Source organism: Oncorhynchus clarkii, chromosome 19, assembly GCF_045791955.1.
Source record: "Oncorhynchus clarkii lewisi isolate Uvic-CL-2024 chromosome 19, UVic_Ocla_1.0, whole genome shotgun sequence".
Taxonomy (NCBI): Eukaryota; Metazoa; Chordata; class Actinopteri; order Salmoniformes; family Salmonidae; genus Oncorhynchus; species Oncorhynchus clarkii.
In genome coordinates, this window is record NC_092165.1 from 47,349,966 (window position 1) to 47,371,148 (window position 21,183).

Genomic DNA, 21,183 nt, shown 5'->3' on the forward strand with positions numbered 1-21,183 from the left:
AAGTAGACTGTGATTTTTCTGTGATCTGATAGGGGTGTCAGTGGGCTGACTGTGAATGCTCTGAGAGACACTGGGTTGAGGTCAGTGATAAAGTAGTCTACAATACTAGTGCCAAGAAATGAGCTATAGGTGTATCTACCATAGGAGTCCCCCCGAAGCCTACCATTGACTATGTACATACCCAGCGAGCGACAGAGCGGCAGGAGTTGTGACTCGTTTTTGTTGGTTATGTTGTTGTAGTTGTGCCTAGGGGAGCAAATGGGGGATGGAATGCTGTCACCTCCAGGCAGGTGTTTGTCCCCCTATGTGCTGAGTGTGTCGTTTTTTCGCCTTTTCTGGCATTTAGGTCACAACAGATTAGTACATGTTCCTGGGCATGAAAATGATTGATTTCTCCTCCAGGATGGAGAAGTTGTCTTCATTACAGTATGGAGATTCTAATGGGGGGATATAGGTAGCACACAGGAGGACATTTTTCTCTGTTAAGATCATTTCCTTTTGAATTTCTAGCCAAATGTAAAATGTTCCTGTTTTGATTAGTTTAATAGAGTGAGTTATGTCTGTTCTAAACCAAATTAGAATTTCCCCCCGAGTCCCTTCCCTGTTTCACGAATGATAGTTTGGTAGATGGGACTACCAGCTCTCTCTAGAGGGCAACCAGTGGGTTCATCTCCTCTATACCATGTTTATTGTAGGAGGAGAAGTTCTGTATTTCTGAAGTCCAGGTTCCTGCTCTTTAGGCCAAAGGCAGATGACCTCAGGCCTTGGATATAGTAAAAGCTTTGTGTTCAGTAAAGTGTCCAATGGTGTTAGTTGTGTGGTTTGGCACATGCCATTGGCTTGGGCTAGTGTAAGAGTGGGGGTTGGGCCTGTTTGCCTGCTCACGGCCTGGGCATATGTGTGACTTTCATGTCGAGGCTCTCTTTGCGGGAGTGCGGGGCATGGGGTGGGCAGGAGGGGCATAGGTCTGATCAGAGGGGGCCTAAATGGGGTGTGGGCATGGTTGACTTGAGGTGGGGTGTTGATTGATTGGGGTGGGGATGTGGCTTGAGGTCTGGGAGAGTGTGTTGCTGGTCTGGGCAGGGTGTCTTGCTGGTCTGGGCAGGGTGTCTATTGATCTGTAGCTCCTGTGTGTTGTGTTGGGGCTGTGTTTGATGGTGATGTCCTTTAGGGTCCGGGCGAAGGTGGGCACTGCTGCCTTGTATCGGTGGACCTGGCCGTAAAGACTGTTCAAGTCCAGGGTGGAGTGGTGGGCCAGGAAAACATTTGGTTTTGAGGCACAGTCACGAGAAATACTTGTATGGTAGCAGAGTGAAAGTATTTTTGTGGTAGCAGGGTGGAGATAACCACTTGTGCGTTGGGGAAAGTAGAAGAAGCTTTTTCAATCAATCCCTTGAGTGCTGTAGCCACCCTTTCCTGCTGTGTTCTCAGGTCGTTTGTGCCTGTTTGTATTATTATGTGGCTGGGTGAACCTAGTTGATCATCTCTCTCTCTCTCTCTCTCTCTCTCTCTCTCTCTCTCTCTCTCTCATTCTCTCTCTCTCGCTATAGTGAAAGTAGGTGATGATGACAGGATGTAAACAGTTGCACTAGGTTAACATTACTATGACTCAGCTGTCTCAGCATTTCCTTCCAGTAAATGCACATCAAACACACACACACACACACACACACACACACACACACACACACACACACACACACACACACACACACACACACACACACATTTATGCCTGAGTAAATATTTTATTTTGCTGTGTCGGCCTTGTTTTCAATAGGAGTTAGTGTACTGATGCGTGTGTGCCTGTGTCTGTATCTATCAGTGTTTATGTACTCTAGTGGTGGTCAGTGGTGAGTGGTGAGTTGGGTGGTGAGTGGGGAGTGGGGTGGTGAGTGGAGTGGTGAAGGAGTGGTGAGTGGAGTGGTGAGTGGGGTGGTGAGTGGTGAGTGGAGTGGTGAGTGGATAGGTGAGTGTAGTGGTGAGGGGAGTGGTGAGTGGAGTGGTGAGTGGAGTGGTGAGTGGAGTGGAGTGGTGAGGGAGTGGTGAGTGGGGTGGTGAGGGAGTGGTGAGTGAGGTGAGTGGAGTGGTGAGTGAAGTGGTGAGTGGAGGGGTGAGTGGTAAGGGAGTATCGAGTGGAGTGGTGAGTGGAGTGATGAGTGTTGAGAGTAGTGGTGAGTGGAGTGGTTAGTGGTGAGGGAGTGGTGAGTGGAGTGGTGAGTGAAGTGGTGAGTGGGGTGGTGAGTGAAGTGGTGAGTGGTGAGGGGAGTGGTGAGTGGGATGGTGAGTGGTGAGTGGAGCGGTGAGGGAGTGGTGAATGGGGTGGTGAGTGGTGAGGGAGTAGTGAGTGGGGTGGTGAGTGGAGTGGTGAGTTGTGAGTGGAGTGGTAAGTGGAGTGGTGAGTGGAGTGGTGAGTGGTGAGGGAGTGGTGAGTGGGGTGGTTAATGGTGAGTGAAGTGGTGAGTGGAGTGGTGAGTGGAGTGGTGAGTGGTGAGGGAGTGGTGAGTGGAGTGGTGAGGGGAGTGGTGAGTGGAGTGGTGAGTGTGAGTGGAGTGGTGAGTGTGAGTGGTGAGTGGTGAGCGAGTGGAGTGGAGTGGTGAGTGGAGTGGTGAGTGGAGTGGTAAGTGGTGAGTGGTGAGGGGAGTGGTGAGTGGAGTGGTGAGTGGTGAGGGGAGGGGTGAGTGGAGGGGTGAGTGGGGTGGTGAGTGGAGTGGTGAGTGGTGAGTGGAGTGGTGAGGAGAGTGGTGAGTGGAGTGGTGAGTGTGAGTGGTGAGTGGTGAGCGAGTGGAGTGGTGAGTGGAGTGGTGAGTGGAGTGGTGAGGGGAGTGGTGAGGGGAGTGGTGAGTGGAGTGGTGAGTGGGGTAGTGAGTGGTGAGTGGAGTGGTGAGTGGTGTGTGGAGTGGTGAGTGGTGTGTGGCCAGCCAAGTCTCAGGATGTGTGCATTAGACACTTCCTTTCTCCCCCCTTTCTACTTTATTTACCTTAGGAAGTGCTATATATTTTTGTAAGGAAAATTGCTGTGTGTTTTTATAGAGAGAAGGTGATGTATATTTGTGGAAGGGAAGTGATGTGTGTGTATTTGTGTAAGGGAAAGCGATGTGTGTGTATTTGTGTAAGGAGAAGTGATGTGTGTGTATTTGTGGAAGGGAAAGTGATATGTGTGTATTTCTGTAAGGAGAAGCGATGTGTGTGTATTTGTGGAAGGGAAAGCGATGTGTGTGTATTTGTGGAAGGAGAAGTGATGTGTGTGTATTTGTGTAAGGAGAAGTGATATGTGTGCATTTCTGTAAGGATAAGCGATGTGTGTGTATTTGTGTAAGGAGAAGTGATGTGTGTGTATTTGTGTAAGTGGTGCTGTACTAAATGAAAGACTTCACTGATCTACAGTAGGATGTAATAAAGGCAGCAGGTTGGCATGGTGCCAGTGTAGAGTAGATTGTACCCTGGTAGATCAACACAGGCCTGCATAGCGTTCAGGGAGGATACAGTCCTCACCACCATAGTACTAAATATAGAACCATGTCTATTTGTCTCGGTCCACGGTCAAATCCGCACTAGTCACTCTCACCTCCACATTGCTGTTGTAATGGATGATCTCCTGTGTTAGTTCTCTCTCTGAGATGTTTAGAATGGAGGTTGTTCTGTGTTAGTTCTCTCTCTGAGATGTTTAGAATGGAGGTTGTTCTGTGTTAGTTCTCTCTCTGAGATGTTTAGAATGGAGGTTGTTCTGTGTTAGTTCTCTCTCTGAGATGTTTAGAATGGAGGTTGTTCTGTGTTAGTTCTCTCTCTGAGATGTTTAGAATGGAGGTTGTTCTGTGTTAGTTCTCTCTCTGAGATGTTTAGAATGGAGGTTGTTCTGTGTTAGTTCTCTCTCTGAGATGTTTAGAATGGAGGTTGTTCTGTGTTTGTGGTATCAGCGATCGTGTAGCCAGTAGAGAGATATAATCCTCTAAACGGATGCTTCCATTGTCCTGGTGTCTGTCTGATCGCTGAACACCATGTAGGATGAGCTGACTACTCAATGAAAGGGAGTCAATGAGAAAAATACATTTTTATCTCTGGAAAGAAAATTGGTTTACAGACTTAAATCTGGTTTTGATTATAGTAGAGAGAAAGCAACTTAGGAGCAAGGATGAAAGTGTGTTTTTCAAGATATCAGATTAGGTGGAAAGACTGCTGTTGATGGGGTCTTTTGTTATGGTGAGTGTTTCAGTGACAATATATTCACCTACACTTGTGTCCACCTGTAGGGAGTTTATTGTCAAGTATTGGGTTACTTTGTGTCTTTGTGAGTGTGTATGAGTGTGTGTGTGTTTGGATGTGCTGCTGTAGTATTACTAGACTTGTCTCCTATGCTAAGCAGGGTAGCCTAGTGGTTAGAGTGTTGAACTAGTAACCAAAAGGTTGCAAGTTCAAATCCCCGAGCTGACAAGGTACAAATTTGTTGTTCTACCCCTGAACACCTAGGCCGTCATTGAAAATAAGAATGTGTTCTTAACTGCCTTGCCTAGTTTAATAAAGGTAAAAATAAATCTAGCAGCAATCAATTAGAACCAAATTACCATCTGGTATTACTGTCCCATATAGCCTTCTATCTATCTGGACTACTGTCTGACTGAGGGACACTCAGCTCTACTCTACCTGTTTACCTAACACACACACACTGTACCTGAGGTTTCAGAGCGAGACAGGCATTCATGCCTCCTTCACAGCTAGTCAAAACATGGAGGGAGGGAGGCTAGCTCACTTTAATTCATCATGTGCTGTTAGAGCTGTAAGAGCTGTGCTTCATTCATCAGACCCCCTGTCCTGCCCCCCCAAGAGACACACTGTAATGCATGATGTCATTTACTGTAAAACCCTTTTAAAGAATCTATCCGTCTACACTCTCCCATTCTCTCTGTCTCTCTGTCTCTCACTCTGTCTCTCTCTCTCCCTCTTTCTGTCTTACTCTCTCTCTCTGTCTTGCTCTCTCTCTCTCTCTTTCTCTCTCTCTCATTCATTCTCCCGCTTTCTCTTTCTTTCATTCTTTCTCTCTCATTCTCTCTCTCTCTCTCTCTCCATTGTCTCTCTCCCATTCATTCTCGCTCTTTCTCTTTCTTTATTTCATTCTCTCATTCTCTCTTTCATTCATTCTCTCTCTCTCGTTATCTCTCTCTGCCTTCTCTCGCTCTCTATCGCTATCCCGCTCTCTTCCTCTCTCTCTCTCTCTCTCTCTTTCCCTCTCTCCAGGAGGCTCCTCAGGAGAGTTACGGAGGCAGGAGTCAGCAGCAAGCCCCAGGGAATTCTGGGAAGGCCAACCAAGAGGACATGGGTCTGATCTCGCAGGACCGCCCCTCCAGCCTCCCAGTGAGTGACAGCTCTCCCAGCCAATCTCCACACATTATCCTTCTACTAAAGTGTCATATAGGAGTGTCACTTGAAAAAAGTCCCCTAATTTGAGAGTGTTAAATATGTAAAATATTGTAAACAATTGTAACCTGTGAAAGGATGAAATGAAAGGAAGAGGGGAAGAGAATAAGAGATAAACACTCACTGCAACCCATCCCCTTTCTCTTCCTACCGCTTCCTCTGTGCTCCCTGAGCCGCCAGCGCTGATATGGTGGAGAGCCCTGTCACTCATGGCTGTATCAGAGTTCCGTGCTTTAATCAGACCTGCTGATTCCCTGTAGGCTTCTCTTCACCCTCAGTCTCTGAGGGCAGACATAGATTTCACTGCCCATTTCAGATCTAATGCCCACCTGAACACAACGCCAAACTGTTGTGACTGGCACTGCCTACACAAGTAGAAAAGACCACCTTAGATTAGGCTCTGCTACACTAGGTATCGTTAGAGAGGACCCACCCCCATCTATTTCTCCATCCCTTGCTCATTAAGATAGGAATGATTAAGGGGGTGAGTGGAGGAGTAATTGAGGAGAGTGTGTAAGACCAGGCAAAACAGGAGAGAAGATGAGGAGAGGAAAGGACGGGAGAGAAGAGAAGAGGAAAGGAGAGAGGAGGAGAGGAAAGAGGACAAGTGGAGAGAGGAGGAGGGAAGAGATTAAAGAAGAGATGTGGAGAGGAGTGGATGAGAGGGGTGGAGAGAGGAGGTGAGGTGTACAAGGGGAATATTAATAGCTGTATTCTGTCTCACACACTCATTTGGTTTAATTAGAATGGGGCTTGGAAGTGCCCTCTGCTCGTTTTTAAGGTTGTCAATATGGAGGAAGTAGAACAGCACAGGGACCATCATACTCACATCCCTAACATCCCTCTCTTTCAATCACTCCCTCTCTCTTTCTGTCCCTCTCATCTTCTGCTTTCCTCTCTTTCTCTCTCTTTTAACTGTCCCTCTTTACTCAGGCATAACCCTCTGCTGTCTCACTCTGTCACATGCTGCCCATTCTACTTTTCTCTCTTCCACCCTCCCGTCATTCCCTCTCTCTGTCTCTGAACCAATATCAATTCAATTAAATTCAATTGAAGGGCTTTACTGGCATGGGAAACATATGTTTACATTGCCAAAGCAAGTGAGGTACAAAATAAACAAAAGTGAAATAAACAATAAAAATTGACAGTAAACATTACAATCCATAAAGTTCCAAAAGAATAAAGATATTTCAAATGTCATATTATGTATATATACAGTGTTATAACGATGTGCAAATAGTACAAAAGGGAAAATAAATAAACGTAAATATAGGTTGTATTTACAATGGTGTTTGTTCTTCACTGGTTGCCATTTTCTTGTGGCAACAGGTCACAGACCTTGCTGCTGTGATGGCAGACTAGTATTTCACCCAGTAGATATGGGAGTTTATCAACAAAAAAAAAATCGAATTCTTTGTGGAGTTGTGTAATCTGAGGGACATATGTGTCTCATACATTTGGTAGGAGGTTTGGATGTGCATCTCGGGTTCCACCTCATTTTGTGGGCAGTGTGTACAGTGCATGTCTTTTGAGAGCCAGGTCTGCCTACGGTCTGCCTTTCTCAATAGCAAGGCTATGCTCACTGCAAGTTAGTGCAAGTTTGACCACCTCAGGGCATCTTGGAGAAGCGTTTGATAGTCTTCAATATTGGCATTGCTAGAGACTATAAAACCTTTTTGGTAAGAACATAATATATGGGATAGATTTTTAAGAAATGTAGCTTAATTAATTTGATTAATATTATGGTGTTTCTATTCCAAGGCAAAACAAAAAACAAAACCCTCTGTCATGTACTGTCATGTTGTGTCTTGTCTCTGTCCTTTCCCTTCACTCTGTCTCCCTCTGCTGGTCGTTGTTAGGTTACCTTTTCTCCCCCTCTTTCCCCCAGCTGTGCCTTGTCTCCTCCTAACCACCTCGTCACCCCTTTTCCCACCTGTTCCCTTTTTCCCTCTGATTAGGTCCCTATATCTCTCTCTGTTTCTGCTCCTGTCTTTGTCGGATTCTTGTTTGTTGTGTTTCATGCCTGAACCAGACTGTCGTCATGTTTGCTGTAACCTTGTCTTGTCCTGTCGGAATCTGCCGGTCCGTCTGAGCCTACCTATGTTTGGTAATTAAAGAAGCTCTGTTTAAGTTAATTCGCTTTTGGGTCCTCATTCACGCACCGTAACAGAAGAATCCGACCAAGAATGGACCCAGCGACTTCGGATCCTCTCCACTCAGCCGTCGGGATCCAGGGAGCGATGCTAGGCAGACACGAGCAGGAAGTGTCTGCTGCTCGACATGCCGTTGAGACCCTGGCCACCCAAGTCTCCAACCTCACAGAACAGGTTCACCATCTCCGCCTCGATCCACCGGCCACTTCCAGGGCTTTCGAATCTCCGGAGCCCAGAATCAATAACCCGCCGTGTTACTCTGGGGAGCCCACTGAATGCCGCTCGTTCCTCACCCAGTGTGATATTGTGTTTTCTCTCCAGCCCAACACTTACTCCAGGAGCACTGCTCGTGTCGCCTACGTCATATCTCTCCTTATTGGACGGGCTCGTGAGTGGGGCACGGCAATCTGGGAGGCAAGGGCTGAGTGTACTAACCAGTATCAGGACTTTAAGGAGGAGATGATACGGGTTTTTGATCGATCTGTTTTTGGGGAGGAGGCTTCCAGGGCCCTGTCTTCCCTATGTCAAGGCAATCGATCCATAACAGACTACTCTATTGAGTTTCGCACTCTTGCTGTCTCCAGTGGCTGGAACGAGCCGGCCTTGCTCGCTCGTCTTCTGGAGGGTCTCCGCGCAGAGGTAAAGGATGAGATTCTCTCCCGGGAGGTTCCTTCCAGCGTGGATTCCTTGATTGAACTCGCTATTCGCATTGAGCGACGGGTTGATCTTCGTCACCGAGCTCGTGGAAAGGAGCTCGCGCTCTCCGTCGCTCCCCTCTCCGCATCACTACCATCTTCCTCTGCCGGCTCGGGTGCTGAGCCCATGCAGCTGGGAGGTATCCGCATCTCGACTAAGGAGAGGGAACGGAGAATCACCAACCGCCTCTGTCTCTATTGCGGTTCCGCTGGTCATTTTGTCACTTCATGTCCAGTAAAAGGCCAGAGCTCGTCAGTAAGCGGAGGGCTACTGGTGAGCGCTACTACTCCTGTCTCTCCTTCAAGATCCTGCACTACCTTGTCGGTCCATCTACGCTGGACCGGTTCGTCAGCTTCCTGCAGTGCCTTAATAGACTCTGGGGCGGAGGGCTGTTTTATGGACGAGACCTGGGCTCGGGAACATGACATTCCTCTCAGACAGTTAAAGGAGCCCACGGCCTTGTTCGCCCTGGATGGTAGTCCTCTCCCCAGGATTCAGCGTGAGACGCTACCTTTAACCCTCACTGTTTCTGGTAATCATAGTGAAACCATTTCTTTTTTAATTTTTCGTTCACCTTTTACACCTGTTGTTTTGGGCCATCCCTGGCTAGTTTGTCATAATCCTTCCATTAATTGGTCTAGTAATTCTATCCTCTCCTGGAACGTCTCTTGTCATGTGAAATGTTTAATGTCTGCTATCCCTCCTGTTTCCTCTGTCTCTTCTTCACAGGAGGAGCCTGGTGATTTGACAGGGGTGCCGGAGGAATATCACGATCTGCGCACGGTGTTCAGTCGGTCCAGGGCCACCTCTCTTCCTCCACACCGGTCGTATGATTGTAGTATTGATCTCCTTCCGGGAACCACCCCCCCCCGGGGTAGACTATACTCTCTGTCGGCTCCCGAACGTAAGGCTCTCGAAGATTATTTGTCTGTAGCTCTTGACGCCGGTACCATAGTCCCCTCCTCCTCTCCCGCCGGAGCGGGGTTTTTTTTTGTCAAGAAGAAGGACGGGTCTCTGCGCCCCTGCATAGATTATCGAGGGCTGAATGACATAACAGTGAAGAATCGTTATCCGCTTCCTCTTATGTCTTCAGCCTTCGAGATCCTGCAGGGAGCCAGGTTTTTCACTAAGTTGGACCTTCGTAACGCTTACCATCTCGTGCGCATCAGGGAGGGGGACGAGTGGAAGACGGCGTTTAACACTCCGTTAGGGCACTTTGAATACCGGGTCCTTCCTTTCGGCCTCGCTAACGCTCCAGCTGTCTTTCAGGCATTAGTCAATGATGTCCTGAGAGACATGCTGAACATCTTTGTTTTCGTTTACCTTGACGATATCCTGATTTTTTCACCGTCACTCCAGATTCATGTTCAGCACGTTCGACGTGTCCTCCAGCGCCTTTTAGAGAATTGTCTTTTTGTGAAGGCTGAGAAGTGCACTTTTCATGCCTCCTCCGTCACATTTCTCGGTTCTGTTATTTCCGCTGAAGGCATTAAGATGGATCCCGCTAAGGTCCAAGCTGTCATTGATTGGCCCGTCCCTAAGTCACGCGTCGAGCTGCAGCGCTTTCTCGGCTTCGCGAACTTCTATCGTCGTTTCATCCGTAATTTCGGTCAGGTGGCAGCTCCTCTCACAGCCCTTACTTCTGTCAAGACGTGCTTTAAGTGGTCCGTTTCCGCCCAGGGAGCTTTTGATCTCCTCAAGAATCGTTTTACATCCGCTCCTATCCTTGTTACACCTGACGTCTCTAGACAGTTCGTTGTCGAGGTTGACGCGTCAGAGGTGGGCGTGGGAGCCATTCTTTCTCAGCGCTCCCTCTCTGACGACAAGGTCCACCCATGCGCGTATTTTTCTCATCGCCTGTCGCCGTCGGAACGTAACTATGATGTGGGTAACCGCGAACTGCTCGCCATCCGGTTAGCCCTAGGCGAATGGCGACAGTGGTTGGAGGGGGCGACCGTTCCTTTTGTCGTTTGGACTGACCATAGGAACCTTGAGTACATCCGTTCTGCCAAACGACTTAATGCGCGTCAGGCGCGTTGGGCGCTGTTTTTCGCTCGTTTCGAGTTCGTGATTTCTTATCGTCCGGGCTCTAAGAACACCAAGCCTGATGCTTTGTCTCGTCTCTTCAGTTCTTCAGTAGCCTCCACTGACCCCGAGGGGATTCTCCCTGAGGGGCGTGTTGTCGGGTTGACTGTCTGGGGAATTGAGAGGCAGGTAAAACAAGCGCTCACTCACACTCCGTCGCCGCGCGCTTGTCCTAGGAACCTTCTTTTCGTTCCCGTTCCTACTCGTCTGGCCGTTCTTCAGTGGGCTCACTCTGCCAAGTTAGCCGGCCACCCTGGCGTTCGGGGTACGCTTGCTTCCATTCGCCAGCGTTTTTGGTGGCCCACCCGGGAGCATGACACGCGTCGTTTCGTGGCTGCTTGTTCGGTCTGCGCGCAGACTAAGTCCGGTAACTCTCCTCCTGCCGGCCGTCTCAGGCCGCTTCCTATTCCCTCTCGACCGTGGTCTCACATCGCCTTAGATTTTGTCACCGGACTGCCTTCGTCAGCGGGGAAGACTGTTATTCTTACGGTTGTCGATAGGTTCTCTAAGGCGGCTCATTTCATTTCCCTTGCTAAGCTTCCTTCTGCTAAAGAGACGGCACAAATCATCATCGAGAATGTTTTCAGAATTCATGGCCTTCCGTCAGACGTCGTTTCGGACAGAGGTCCGCAATTCACGTCTCAATTTTGGAGGGAGTTTTGCCGTTTGATTGGGGCTTCCGTCAGTCTCTCTTCCGGCTTTCACCCCCAGTCTAACGGTCAAGCAGAACGGGCCAATCAGACTATTGGTCGCATCTTACGCAGTCTTTCTTTTCGCAACCCTGCGTCTTGGTCAGAACAGCTCCCCTGGGCAGAATACGCCCACAACTCGCTTCCTTCGTCTGCGACCGGGCTATCTCCTTTTCAGAGTAGCCTCGGGTACCAGCCTCCGCTGTTCTCATCTCAGTTCGCCGAGTCCAGCGTCCCCTCCGCTCAGGCTTTTGTCCAACGTTGCGAGCGCACCTGGAAGAGGGTCAGGTCTGCACTTTGCCGTTATAGGACGCAGACTGTGAGGGCTGCTAATAAGCGTAGAACTAAGAGTCCTAGATATTGTCGCGGTCAGAGAGTTTGGCTCTCCACTCAGAACCTTCCCCTTAAGACGGCTTCTCGCAAGTTGACCCCGCGGTTCATTGGTCCGTTCCGTATTTCTCGGGTCATTAATCCTGTCGCAGTTCGACTTCTTCTTCCGCGATACCTTCGTCGCGTCCACCCGGTCTTCCATGTCTCCTGCATCAAGCCCGTCCTTCGCGCCCCCGCTCGTCTTCCCCCCCCCCCCCCCCCATCCTTGTCGAGGGCGCACCCATCTACAGGGTCCGTAGAATTTTGGACATGCGTCCTCGGGGCCGTGGTCACCAGTACCTCGTAGATTGGGAGGGGTACGGTCCTGAGGAGAGGAGTTGGGTTCCCTCTCGGGACGTGCTGGACCGTGCGCTGATCGAGGATTTCCTCCGTTGCCGCCAGGTTTCCTCCTCGAGTGCGCCAGGAGGCGCTCGGTGAGTGGGGGGGTACTGTCATGTACTGTCATGTTGTGTCTTGTCTCTGTCCTTTCCCTTCACCCTGTCTCCCTCTGCTGGTCGTTGTTAGGTTACCTTTTCTCCCCCTCTTTCCCCCAGCTGTGCCTTGTCTCCTCCTAACCACCTCGTCACCCCTTTTCCCACCTGTTCCCTTTTTCCCTCTGATTAGGTCCCTATATCTCTCTCTGTTTCTGCTCCTGTCTTTGTCGGATTCTTGTTTGTTGTGTTTCATGCCTGAACCAGACTGTCGTCATGTTTGCTGTAACCTTGTCTTGTCCTGTCGGAATCTGCCGGTCCGTCTGAGCCTACCTATGTTTGGTAATTAAAGAAGCTCTGTTTAAGTTAATTCGCTTTTGGGTCCTCATTCACGCACCGTAACACCCTCAGGGTTTTCATCAGGATGAATTCGGGAAAATATAGCGCTGTACAACGTGATGGTCGGGAGTAGGCTACAGTACTAAGAGCATAAGAGGATTGGAGGATTCTAAATTAATATCTAAGGGGCATACCATTTCCACACCGTAATTGTAGTGTAACCAATACCCAAACGGAGATTCAGTGAAAATAAAAATCTCATTGATTTATCAAGACCAGTCCCCATGCTTGTTTCATAGCAGCGCGAAACAATGCTGAAATAGCTATTGCTTCAAATCCTATTGCTTCTAACTTCAATATATTTTAAATAAATAAGGTTGGAGCGGAAAATACGGCACTGCACAACGTGACGGTCGGGAATAGGCTATAGCACTGGGCTATTCAGCTAAAATATCCCTGTGTTGTGTGGGCACGCGGGAGACCGGGGTTCAATTCCCTGATGGAGAGGAAGGAGTAGGTTGTCCTTGTAAATAACTATTTGTTCTTAACTTACTTGCGTAGTTAAATAAAGGTTACACTAAGAGCATAATATTTCTACACCCTGATTGTATAATTGTAGTCTAACCAAAGCCTAAACGGAGATTCAGTGAATATAAAAATCTCATTGATTTATCAAGACCGGTCCCCATGCTTGTCTCAGAGCAGCACGAAGCGGTGCTAAAATAGTTGTAGGCTATTGCTTCAAATCCTATTGCTTCTAACTTCAATATGCTCTTTAAATAAACAAGACCTATACCACTTTTAACAGCACATTACTCAACACTAGTGAGACTCATGTCGCCTACGGTAGGCCTACAGTAAATCGAAAAATATGACGTGACTGGCCGCCAATAATTACATATAGAGTATTGGAGGATCCTAAATTAAAACCAAAAGCCACCTCATAGGTCTCCCGGTGGCGGCTGGCATGGGTATCGTACCTGCATCTGTTGCAATGCATTTTGCACTGTGATGCAGTGTCTTAGATAGCCGCACCACTCGGGAGGCCCAATCCACAAAGTATCAAAATACAGATAGGGTGTTGGTAAAGGTATATTGTCCTGCTAATAGTCCATCATGGGCTATGATATACTGTACATGGTGTCCAGGTCAGGATAACCAAAACATTCATTTATTAAAGAATATCAGAAATAATGTTGGTACTTATTTATTTTGATCCAAAGCCATGAATGAGTGAGTCACTCAGCTTTACGTAGGTGCCGGGCTATATGACTGTGCCATCAACTTGATAATATATAATGATATTTTGGAGGTTATTTCAATTTGTTTTTTAAAGTGAGCGGTTGTAATCTGAATAAAGGCCCAAATAATATTTGTAAAGGCCAAAACATTTATTTCTGTTTTTTTAGAGGGAGAGAAACGCTGGGCCATTTGTGCGCCGCCCTATGGGACTCCCAACCACGATACATAATAATAATAATAATAATAATACTTTTTGTTGTATTATTTGTTATGTCTTTCCTGGGGGATTAAACTGAAATTGAAACCAATCACGGCCGGTTGTAATACAGCAATCCTAACTAAGAAATACATTTGACGATAGAATTCTCCCCATGTACAACGTGACGTGTGTGTTTGAAAGAGTATTTTCCAGTAAGCATCAATTTGTTTACCTTCATTAGACAACTTTGTTACAATATTTCTGTAATTCAGTGATATTTATTCCCATAGTAATTCATTAGGGGGGCAGGGTAGCCTAGTGGTTAGAGTGTTGGACAAGTAATTGGAAGGTTGCAAGTTCAAACCCCCGAGCTGACAAGGTACAAGTCTGTCGTTCTGCCCCTGAACAGGCAGTTAACCCACTAGGCTGTCATTGTAAATAAGAATTTGTTCTTAACTGACTTGCCTAGTTAAATAAAGGTTAAAAAAAATAATAATTATGGATCCATAACGAAATAAACCTCGGCATTTTGAAAGAGTATTTTTTTAGCATTATTTTATTAACGAAAGTATAAAGATACTGATGAGAAATACAGTACTGTACAGTATATGCTTTTACATTTGGATAATATAGCATTTAAAACATTTTGAAGATGTAAGCCACCTGCATTTGTTTATTAGGCTATAGCAGAACAGCATAACTGTCCGGACGGCCCTTGCTGTGCCTGGTGAGCAGTTGGTCAAGTTCTATTGTCAGAAGAGGAATGGACATTTCAGGGTGAACTGACGACCTGATGAACCCGCCAGGTATGTTGACTAAGCCTGTCAGAGGTGGAATTCCAGACCGCAAAGGAATTCCATCTCGTTCCTCACCCTCTTCATCGCGTCATTCTCCGCCTGATTCTCTGCCAATGCCGCCTGGCTCTGGACCAATGCATCAGCTGTCGCCGTATCTTTGCCCTCAGATCATGTGCACCTTCATCAGATGAGCAGAATGGTACCGCCCTGAGCCCCCATTGATTACAGTGGCCTATGATTGAAACATTAGATCAATTAAGAATTAAATTTGTCTGAAACACACAAATGCTGCATACACATTTTAAGAATCTAGAAAGACTAAACTCTTTCTTGGCAAAACATGCGTTTTTTCGGTGCGGCCTGTTGTCCAGCCCGTTGACCACTGATCTCCACGGATGGGTGTCAGCATGGTTGTATGCTCTGCAAAAACACATTCACGTTTTTAGTACACAATAATTTTTATTTTTAACCTTTATTTAATTATCAATTTTATTACACAGTGTGCCTACACATTGATAGGCTATATACATGTTTTTAAAGAAAATGCACTGTCCATCACTACGGTAAATGAAAACACAGCATCTTGTTTGGAATTTACAAATGTGTGCTTTTCATGTCATTTTTCGTTAAATCCAGTACGGATTTAAGTATAACTTTTGAGTGACATCTTTAGTGAGAGGTCTAATGCTTTAATATTTAATAATATCTGCCCTCCAAATTCATATCCAAGGGGCATTTTTCACGCCATTATTAGTTACATTGTTCTAGTTTGAACGTGTAGACTGGCACTCCTCCCTTCCCCATGGGCTTGGTCCGTCTTCTGTGCAGTGCTCTGAGGCCCATCTCGTGCCCCCTGCCCTCGTGCCTTGAACCTTGCGCGCCCACCGCTATTTCAGTGGATACAGCTGGAGAACTGGAAGGCAATCCCATTGTGTTCCACTCGGGAGCCATGACCACCATGACCAATATATATTGTCCTGCTAAAAAACAGGGTTAATAATATATCTGTGAGAATATCCAAGGGGCTTTTATATAATTCTAAATGAATAATAATAATAATCGCTTTGTTTAAATAAAGATTATTTCGTTTTCAAATAACGTAAAATGAGTAAGAAAAAGGCCATTCTTGAACATGGGGTGAGACATTGTTACTAATTTGTAAATAAAGCCAGTTTGTTATTTAGAATGATTTATTTCTGTTTTTAGAGGTAGAGAAACCAAAAACCTATAGTCATCTCATGGATCTCTCAGTCGAGGAAGGCACTGAACCAGCATCTGCAGCAACACAGCTTGCACTGCAGTGCACTGTCTTAGACTGCTGCGGCACTAAGTAGCTGTACAATGTGACTGGTCGGGAGTAGGCTACAGTACTACAGAGACTCTGTAGCAACTTGGGACCCAAAAGCATAATCAGTGCTCTAAATCCAAAGTTGCGCTGGTCTGGAGCAATGATGTAGTGACACAGGGTAGCGTACTAAACCACACATTACCTCTAAGTCCTGCAGCATAATCACAAAACTTTTAGGGGAGCAACCACTGTACATAGTCAAAGCTTTCCTTACGTTTGGGTCAGTCACAGTGGTCAGGTATTCTGTGTACTTTCTGTTTATGGCCAAAAATAATTCTAGTTTGCTCTGTTTTTTGGTTAATTCTTTCCAATGTGTCAAGTAATGATCTTTTTGTTTTCTCATCATTTGGTTGGGTCTAATTGTGTTGCTGTCCTCGGGCTCTGTGGGGTCTGTTTGTGTTTGTGAACAAAGCCCCAGGACCAGCTTGCTTAGGGGACTCTTCTCCAGGGTCATCTCTCTGTAGGTGATGGCTTTGTTATGGAAGGTTTGGGAATCGCTTCCTTTTAGGTGCTTGTAGAATTGAATGGCTCTTTTCTGGATTTTGATAATTAGCTGGTATCCGCCTAATTCTGCTCTGCATGCATTATTTGGTGTTTTACATTGTACACAGAGGATATTTTTGCAGAATTCTGCATGCAAAGTCTCAGTTTGGTGTTTGTTCCATTTTGTGAATTATTGGTTTGGTGAGCGGCCCCAGACCTCACAACCATAAAGGGCAAATGGTTCTATAACCGATTCAAGTATTTTTAGTTAGATCCTAATTGGTATGTTGAATTTTATGTTCTTTTTGATGGCATAGAAGGACCTTCTTGCCTTGTCTCTCAGATCGTTCACAGCTTTGTGGAAGTTACCTGTGGAGCTGATGTTTAGGCCAAGGTATGTATAGTTTTTGGTGTGCTCTAGGGCAATGGTGTCTAGATGGAATTTGTATTTGTTGTCCTGGCAACTAGACCTCTTTTGGAACACCGTTATTTTTGTCTTACCAAGATTTACTGTCAGGGCCCAGGTCTGACAGAATCTGTGCAGAAGATCTAGGTGCTGCTGTAGGCCCTCCTTCGTTGGGGACAGAAGCGCCATATCATCAGCAAACAGTATAAATTTGACTTCAGACTCTAGTTGGGTGAGGCCGGGTGCTGCAGACTGTTCTAGTGACCTCGCGAATTCGTTGATTTATATGTTGAAGAGGGTGGGGCTTAAGATGCATCCCTGTTTCACCCCACAGCCCAATGGAACTAAATATGTTTGTTTTTTGCCATTTTTAACCGCACACTTGTTGTTTGTGTACATGGATTTTATAATGTCATATGTTTTTCTCCCAACACCACTTTCCATCAATTTGTATAGCAGACCCTCATGCCAAATTAAGTCAAAAGCTTTTTTGAAATCAACAAAGCATGAGAAGACTTTGCCATTGTTTTGTTTTGTTTGTTTGTCAATTAGGGTGTGCAGGGTGAATACATGGTCTATCATGCGGTAATTTGGTAAAAAGCCTATTTGACATTTACTCAGAACATTGTTTTCACTGAGGAAATGTACGAGTCTGCTGTCAATGATAATGCGGAGAATTTTCCCAAGGCTGCTGTTGACGCATATCCCACGGTAGTTATTGGGGTCAAATTTGTCTCCACTTTTGTGGATTGGAGTGATCAGTGTTTGTTTCCAAATATTGGGGAAGATGCCAGAGCTAAGGATGATGTTAAAGAGTTTAGGTAAAGCCAGATTGGAATTTGTGGTCTGGATATTTTATCTTATCATTGAGGATACCATCAACACCACAGGCCTTTTTGGATTGGATGGTTTGTATTTTTTCCTCTAGTTCATTCTATGTAATTGGAGAATCCAGTGGGTTCTGGGTCTTTAACAGTTTAACAGATTCTAAGATGTATATTTAATAATATATATGTTTTTGCTCTTTCTTCTTTGTTATAGGGCCAAAAAGACTAGATAAGTGGTTTACCCATACATCTCTGTTTTGGATAGATAACTCTTTGTGTTGTTGTTTGTCTGGAGTTTTACAAGTTTCCCAGAAGTGATTAGAGTCTATGGATTGTTCAATTACATTGAGCTGGTTTCTGACGTGCTGTTCCTTCTTTTTCCGTAGTGTACACTGCTCAAAAAAATAAAGGGAACACTTAAACAACACAATGTAACCCCAAGTCAATCACACTTCTGTGAAATCAAACTGTCCACTTAGGAAGCAACACTGATTGACAATACATTTCACATGCTGTTGTGCAAATGGAATAGACAACAGGTGGAAATTATAGACAATTAGCAAGACACCCCCAATAAAGGAGTGGTTCTGCAGGTGGTCACCACAGACCACTTCTCAGTTCCTATGCTTCCTGGCTGATGTTTTTGTCACTTTTGAATGCTGGCGGTGCTTTCACTCTAGTGGTAGCATGTGACGGAGTCTACAACCTACACAAGTGGCTCAGGTAGTGCAGCTCATCCAGGATGGCACATCAATGCGAGCTGTGTCAAAAAGGTTTGCTGTGTCTGTCAGCGTAGTGTCCAGAGCATGGAGGCCCTACCAGGAGACAGGCCAGTACATCAGGAGACGTGGAGGAGGCCGTAGGAGGGCAACAACCCAGAAGCAGGACCGCTACCTCCGCCTTTGTGCAAGGAGGAGCAGGAGGAGCACTGCCAGAGCCCTGCAAAATGACCTCCAGCAGGCCACAAATGTGCATGTGTCAGCTCAAACGGTCAGAAACAGACTCCATGAGGGTGGTATGAGGGCCCGACGTCCACAGGTGGGGGTTGTGCTTACAGCACAACACCGTGCAGGACGTTTGGCATTTGCCAGAGAACACCAAGATTGGCAAATTCGCCACTGGCGCCCTGTGCTCTTCATAGATGAAAGCAGGTTCACACTGAGCACATGTGACAGACGTGGGCTGCCTGCAACATCCTCCAGCATGACCGCTTTGGAGGTGGGTTAGTCATGGTGTGGGGTGGCATTTCTTTGGGCGGCCGCACAGCCCTCCATGTGCTCGCCAGAGGTAGCCTGACTGCCATTAGGTACCGAGATGAGATCCTCAGACCCCTTGTGAGACCAAATGCTGGTGCGGTTGGCTCTGGGTCCCTCCTAATGCAAGACAATGCTAGACCTCATGTGGCTGGAGTGTGTCATCAGTTCCTGCAAGAGGAAGGCATTGATGCTATGGACTGGCCGGCCCGTTCACCAGACCAGAATCCAATTGAGCACATCTGGGACATCATGTCTCACTCCATCCACCAACGCCATGTTGCACCACAGACTGTCCAGGAGTTGGCGGATGCTTTAATCCAGGTCTGGGAGGAAATCCCTCAGGAACCATCCGCCACCTCAGGAGCATGCCCAGGTGTTGTAGGGAGGTCATACAGGCACGTGGAGGCCACACACACTACTGAGCCTCATGTTGACTTGTTTTAAGGACATTACATCAGTGTTGGATCAGCCTGTAGTGTGGTTTTCCACTTTAGTTTTGAGTGTGACTCCAAATCCAGACCTCCAGGGGTTGATAAATTTGATTTCCATTGATAATTTTTGAGTGATTTTGTTGTCAGCACATTCAACTATGTAAAGAAAAAAGTATTTAATAAGAATATTTCATTCATTCAGATCTAGGATGTGTTATTTTAGTGTTCCCTTTATTGTTTTCCGCAGTGTATTTCTGTATTGTTTTAGTGATTCACCATAGTGAAGGCGTAGACTCAGGTTTTCTGGCTCTCTGTGTTTTTGGTTACATTTGTCATTGTTCTTAATTTTCTGCGGTTTTCTGTTTGAAAGTTTTAGATTTGATAGGGAAGCTAAGAGGTCAAATATACTGTTTAGATTTTCTACTGGCAAGATTACACTTTCACTGTTACAAGATTTGTCCAGGAAGTTGTCTAAAAGGGATTGAATTTGTTGTTGCCTAATAGTTTTTTGTTAGGTTTTCCTTGTGATTTGATGCCTCATGATTGAGTTTTCCTCTGTTCCAATAGACTGTGATTTTGCTGTGATCTGATAAGGGTGTCAGTGGGCTGACTGTGAACTCTCTGAGAGACTCTGGGTTGAGGTCAGTGATAAAGTAGTCTACAGTACTACTGCCAATAGATGAGCTATAGATTTACCTACCATAGGAGTCCCCTTGAAGCCTACCAATGACTATGTACGTACCCAGCGTGCGGCAGAGCTGCAGGAGTTGTGACCAGTTTTTGTTGGTTATGTTGACGTAGTTGTGCCTAGGGGGGCATATGTGGGACAGAATGCTGTCTGTCTCTATCTCTCTCCCTTTCTCTGAGGCCATTCCCTTACTCTCTAAACATTGTCCCTCTATTTCTATCTCTTCCAGCATTCCCCCTCTCCATCCATCTCTCCTTCCCTGTCATCTCGATGTCTCTGAACCTCCATCATGAAAGTGTTTTTTGTAAATGAGAGATTGCATTGATGTGTCGGTGTGTGTTTCCAGAGTGGCTCAGTCTCAGCCCCCACTACACATCACCACTACACGTCACAACTACACGTCACCACTACACATCACCACTAAACTACCAGGCATATCACAGCTCATCGTTTGACATGCTTTCATCCCAGGGCTGCTCCGGGACCTTGATTATTCTGGATCATTTCCAACCGTACAAAAATATAGACTGAATTCTAATATGTATTTTGGTGTATTTTGTTTCTAGAACGCTCAGGCGTTCCCTCCTAGCCAGAGTGTGTGTGTGTGTGTGTGTGTGTGTGTGTGTGTCAGGAGGCAGCCAGAACCATGTTTCTCTCGTCTGTTTGATGTTGGGTCTGAAGCTCCTGTCATCTCCCTACTGGTGGAACGGAGGGTCGGGGAACTGGCATGTTATTGTTCTGATTGTGCTGGGTGCGTGCACACTGCAGAACCCTTTGGAGTTTGACTCAAACATGGGAATTACTTTAGTCACTTTTACCTCAATGATATCATTAACTACCAGTGGTTGTTGGTTTCTCCAGCTTGTGACAGCAGCTTCCAGACCTGACACCTGAGTCTGGGCTCCAGTGAAACCCATTCTTCTAGTCTAGTCTGGGATTTCACACTCTGCCTACTTGCTGTTTCAGTCAGTACATGTTGCCCTGCTCTCCTCTCCTCCACTGACAGCCAGTGAAGCAGTCAGCCTTCTCTGTTCTCTGACTGGGAGTAAAGGGGTAACCATGTGGAAAGAGTGGGAGAGAGAAAAGGGGGACAGGTTAGAGGTGAGGCAGAAGTGGGCTCTGATGCCTTTGAATCACAAGGTGTCATCAAAGGTGAAGTTCAAATCTTAGATAGTGTTAGTCACACACAGACACAAAACTCCCTCCTTCCACACATACATGTTGGTGTGATACCCCGACTGTGGTGGTCTCAGACTTTCATGAAACAAAATAATAAAAACAGAATTACCCCTCTCTCTCTCTCTCTCTCTCTCTCTCTCTCTCTCTCTCTCT

General features: G+C 46.3%; 1 protein-coding gene across 1 annotated transcript in view; it reads left to right on the forward strand.

The window, feature by feature from the left end:
* The window catches only part of LOC139375321 (AT-rich interactive domain-containing protein 1B-like), a 311,071-nt gene that overhangs the window by 79,693 nt on the left and 210,195 nt on the right, over window positions 1–21,183 (forward strand). Inside the window, exon 4 of the mRNA XM_071116990.1 lies at window positions 5,233–5,349. Within this exon, the coding sequence (XP_070973091.1) occupies window positions 5,233–5,349 (117 nt within the window). The remainder of the gene's footprint in view (window positions 1–5,232; window positions 5,350–21,183) is intronic.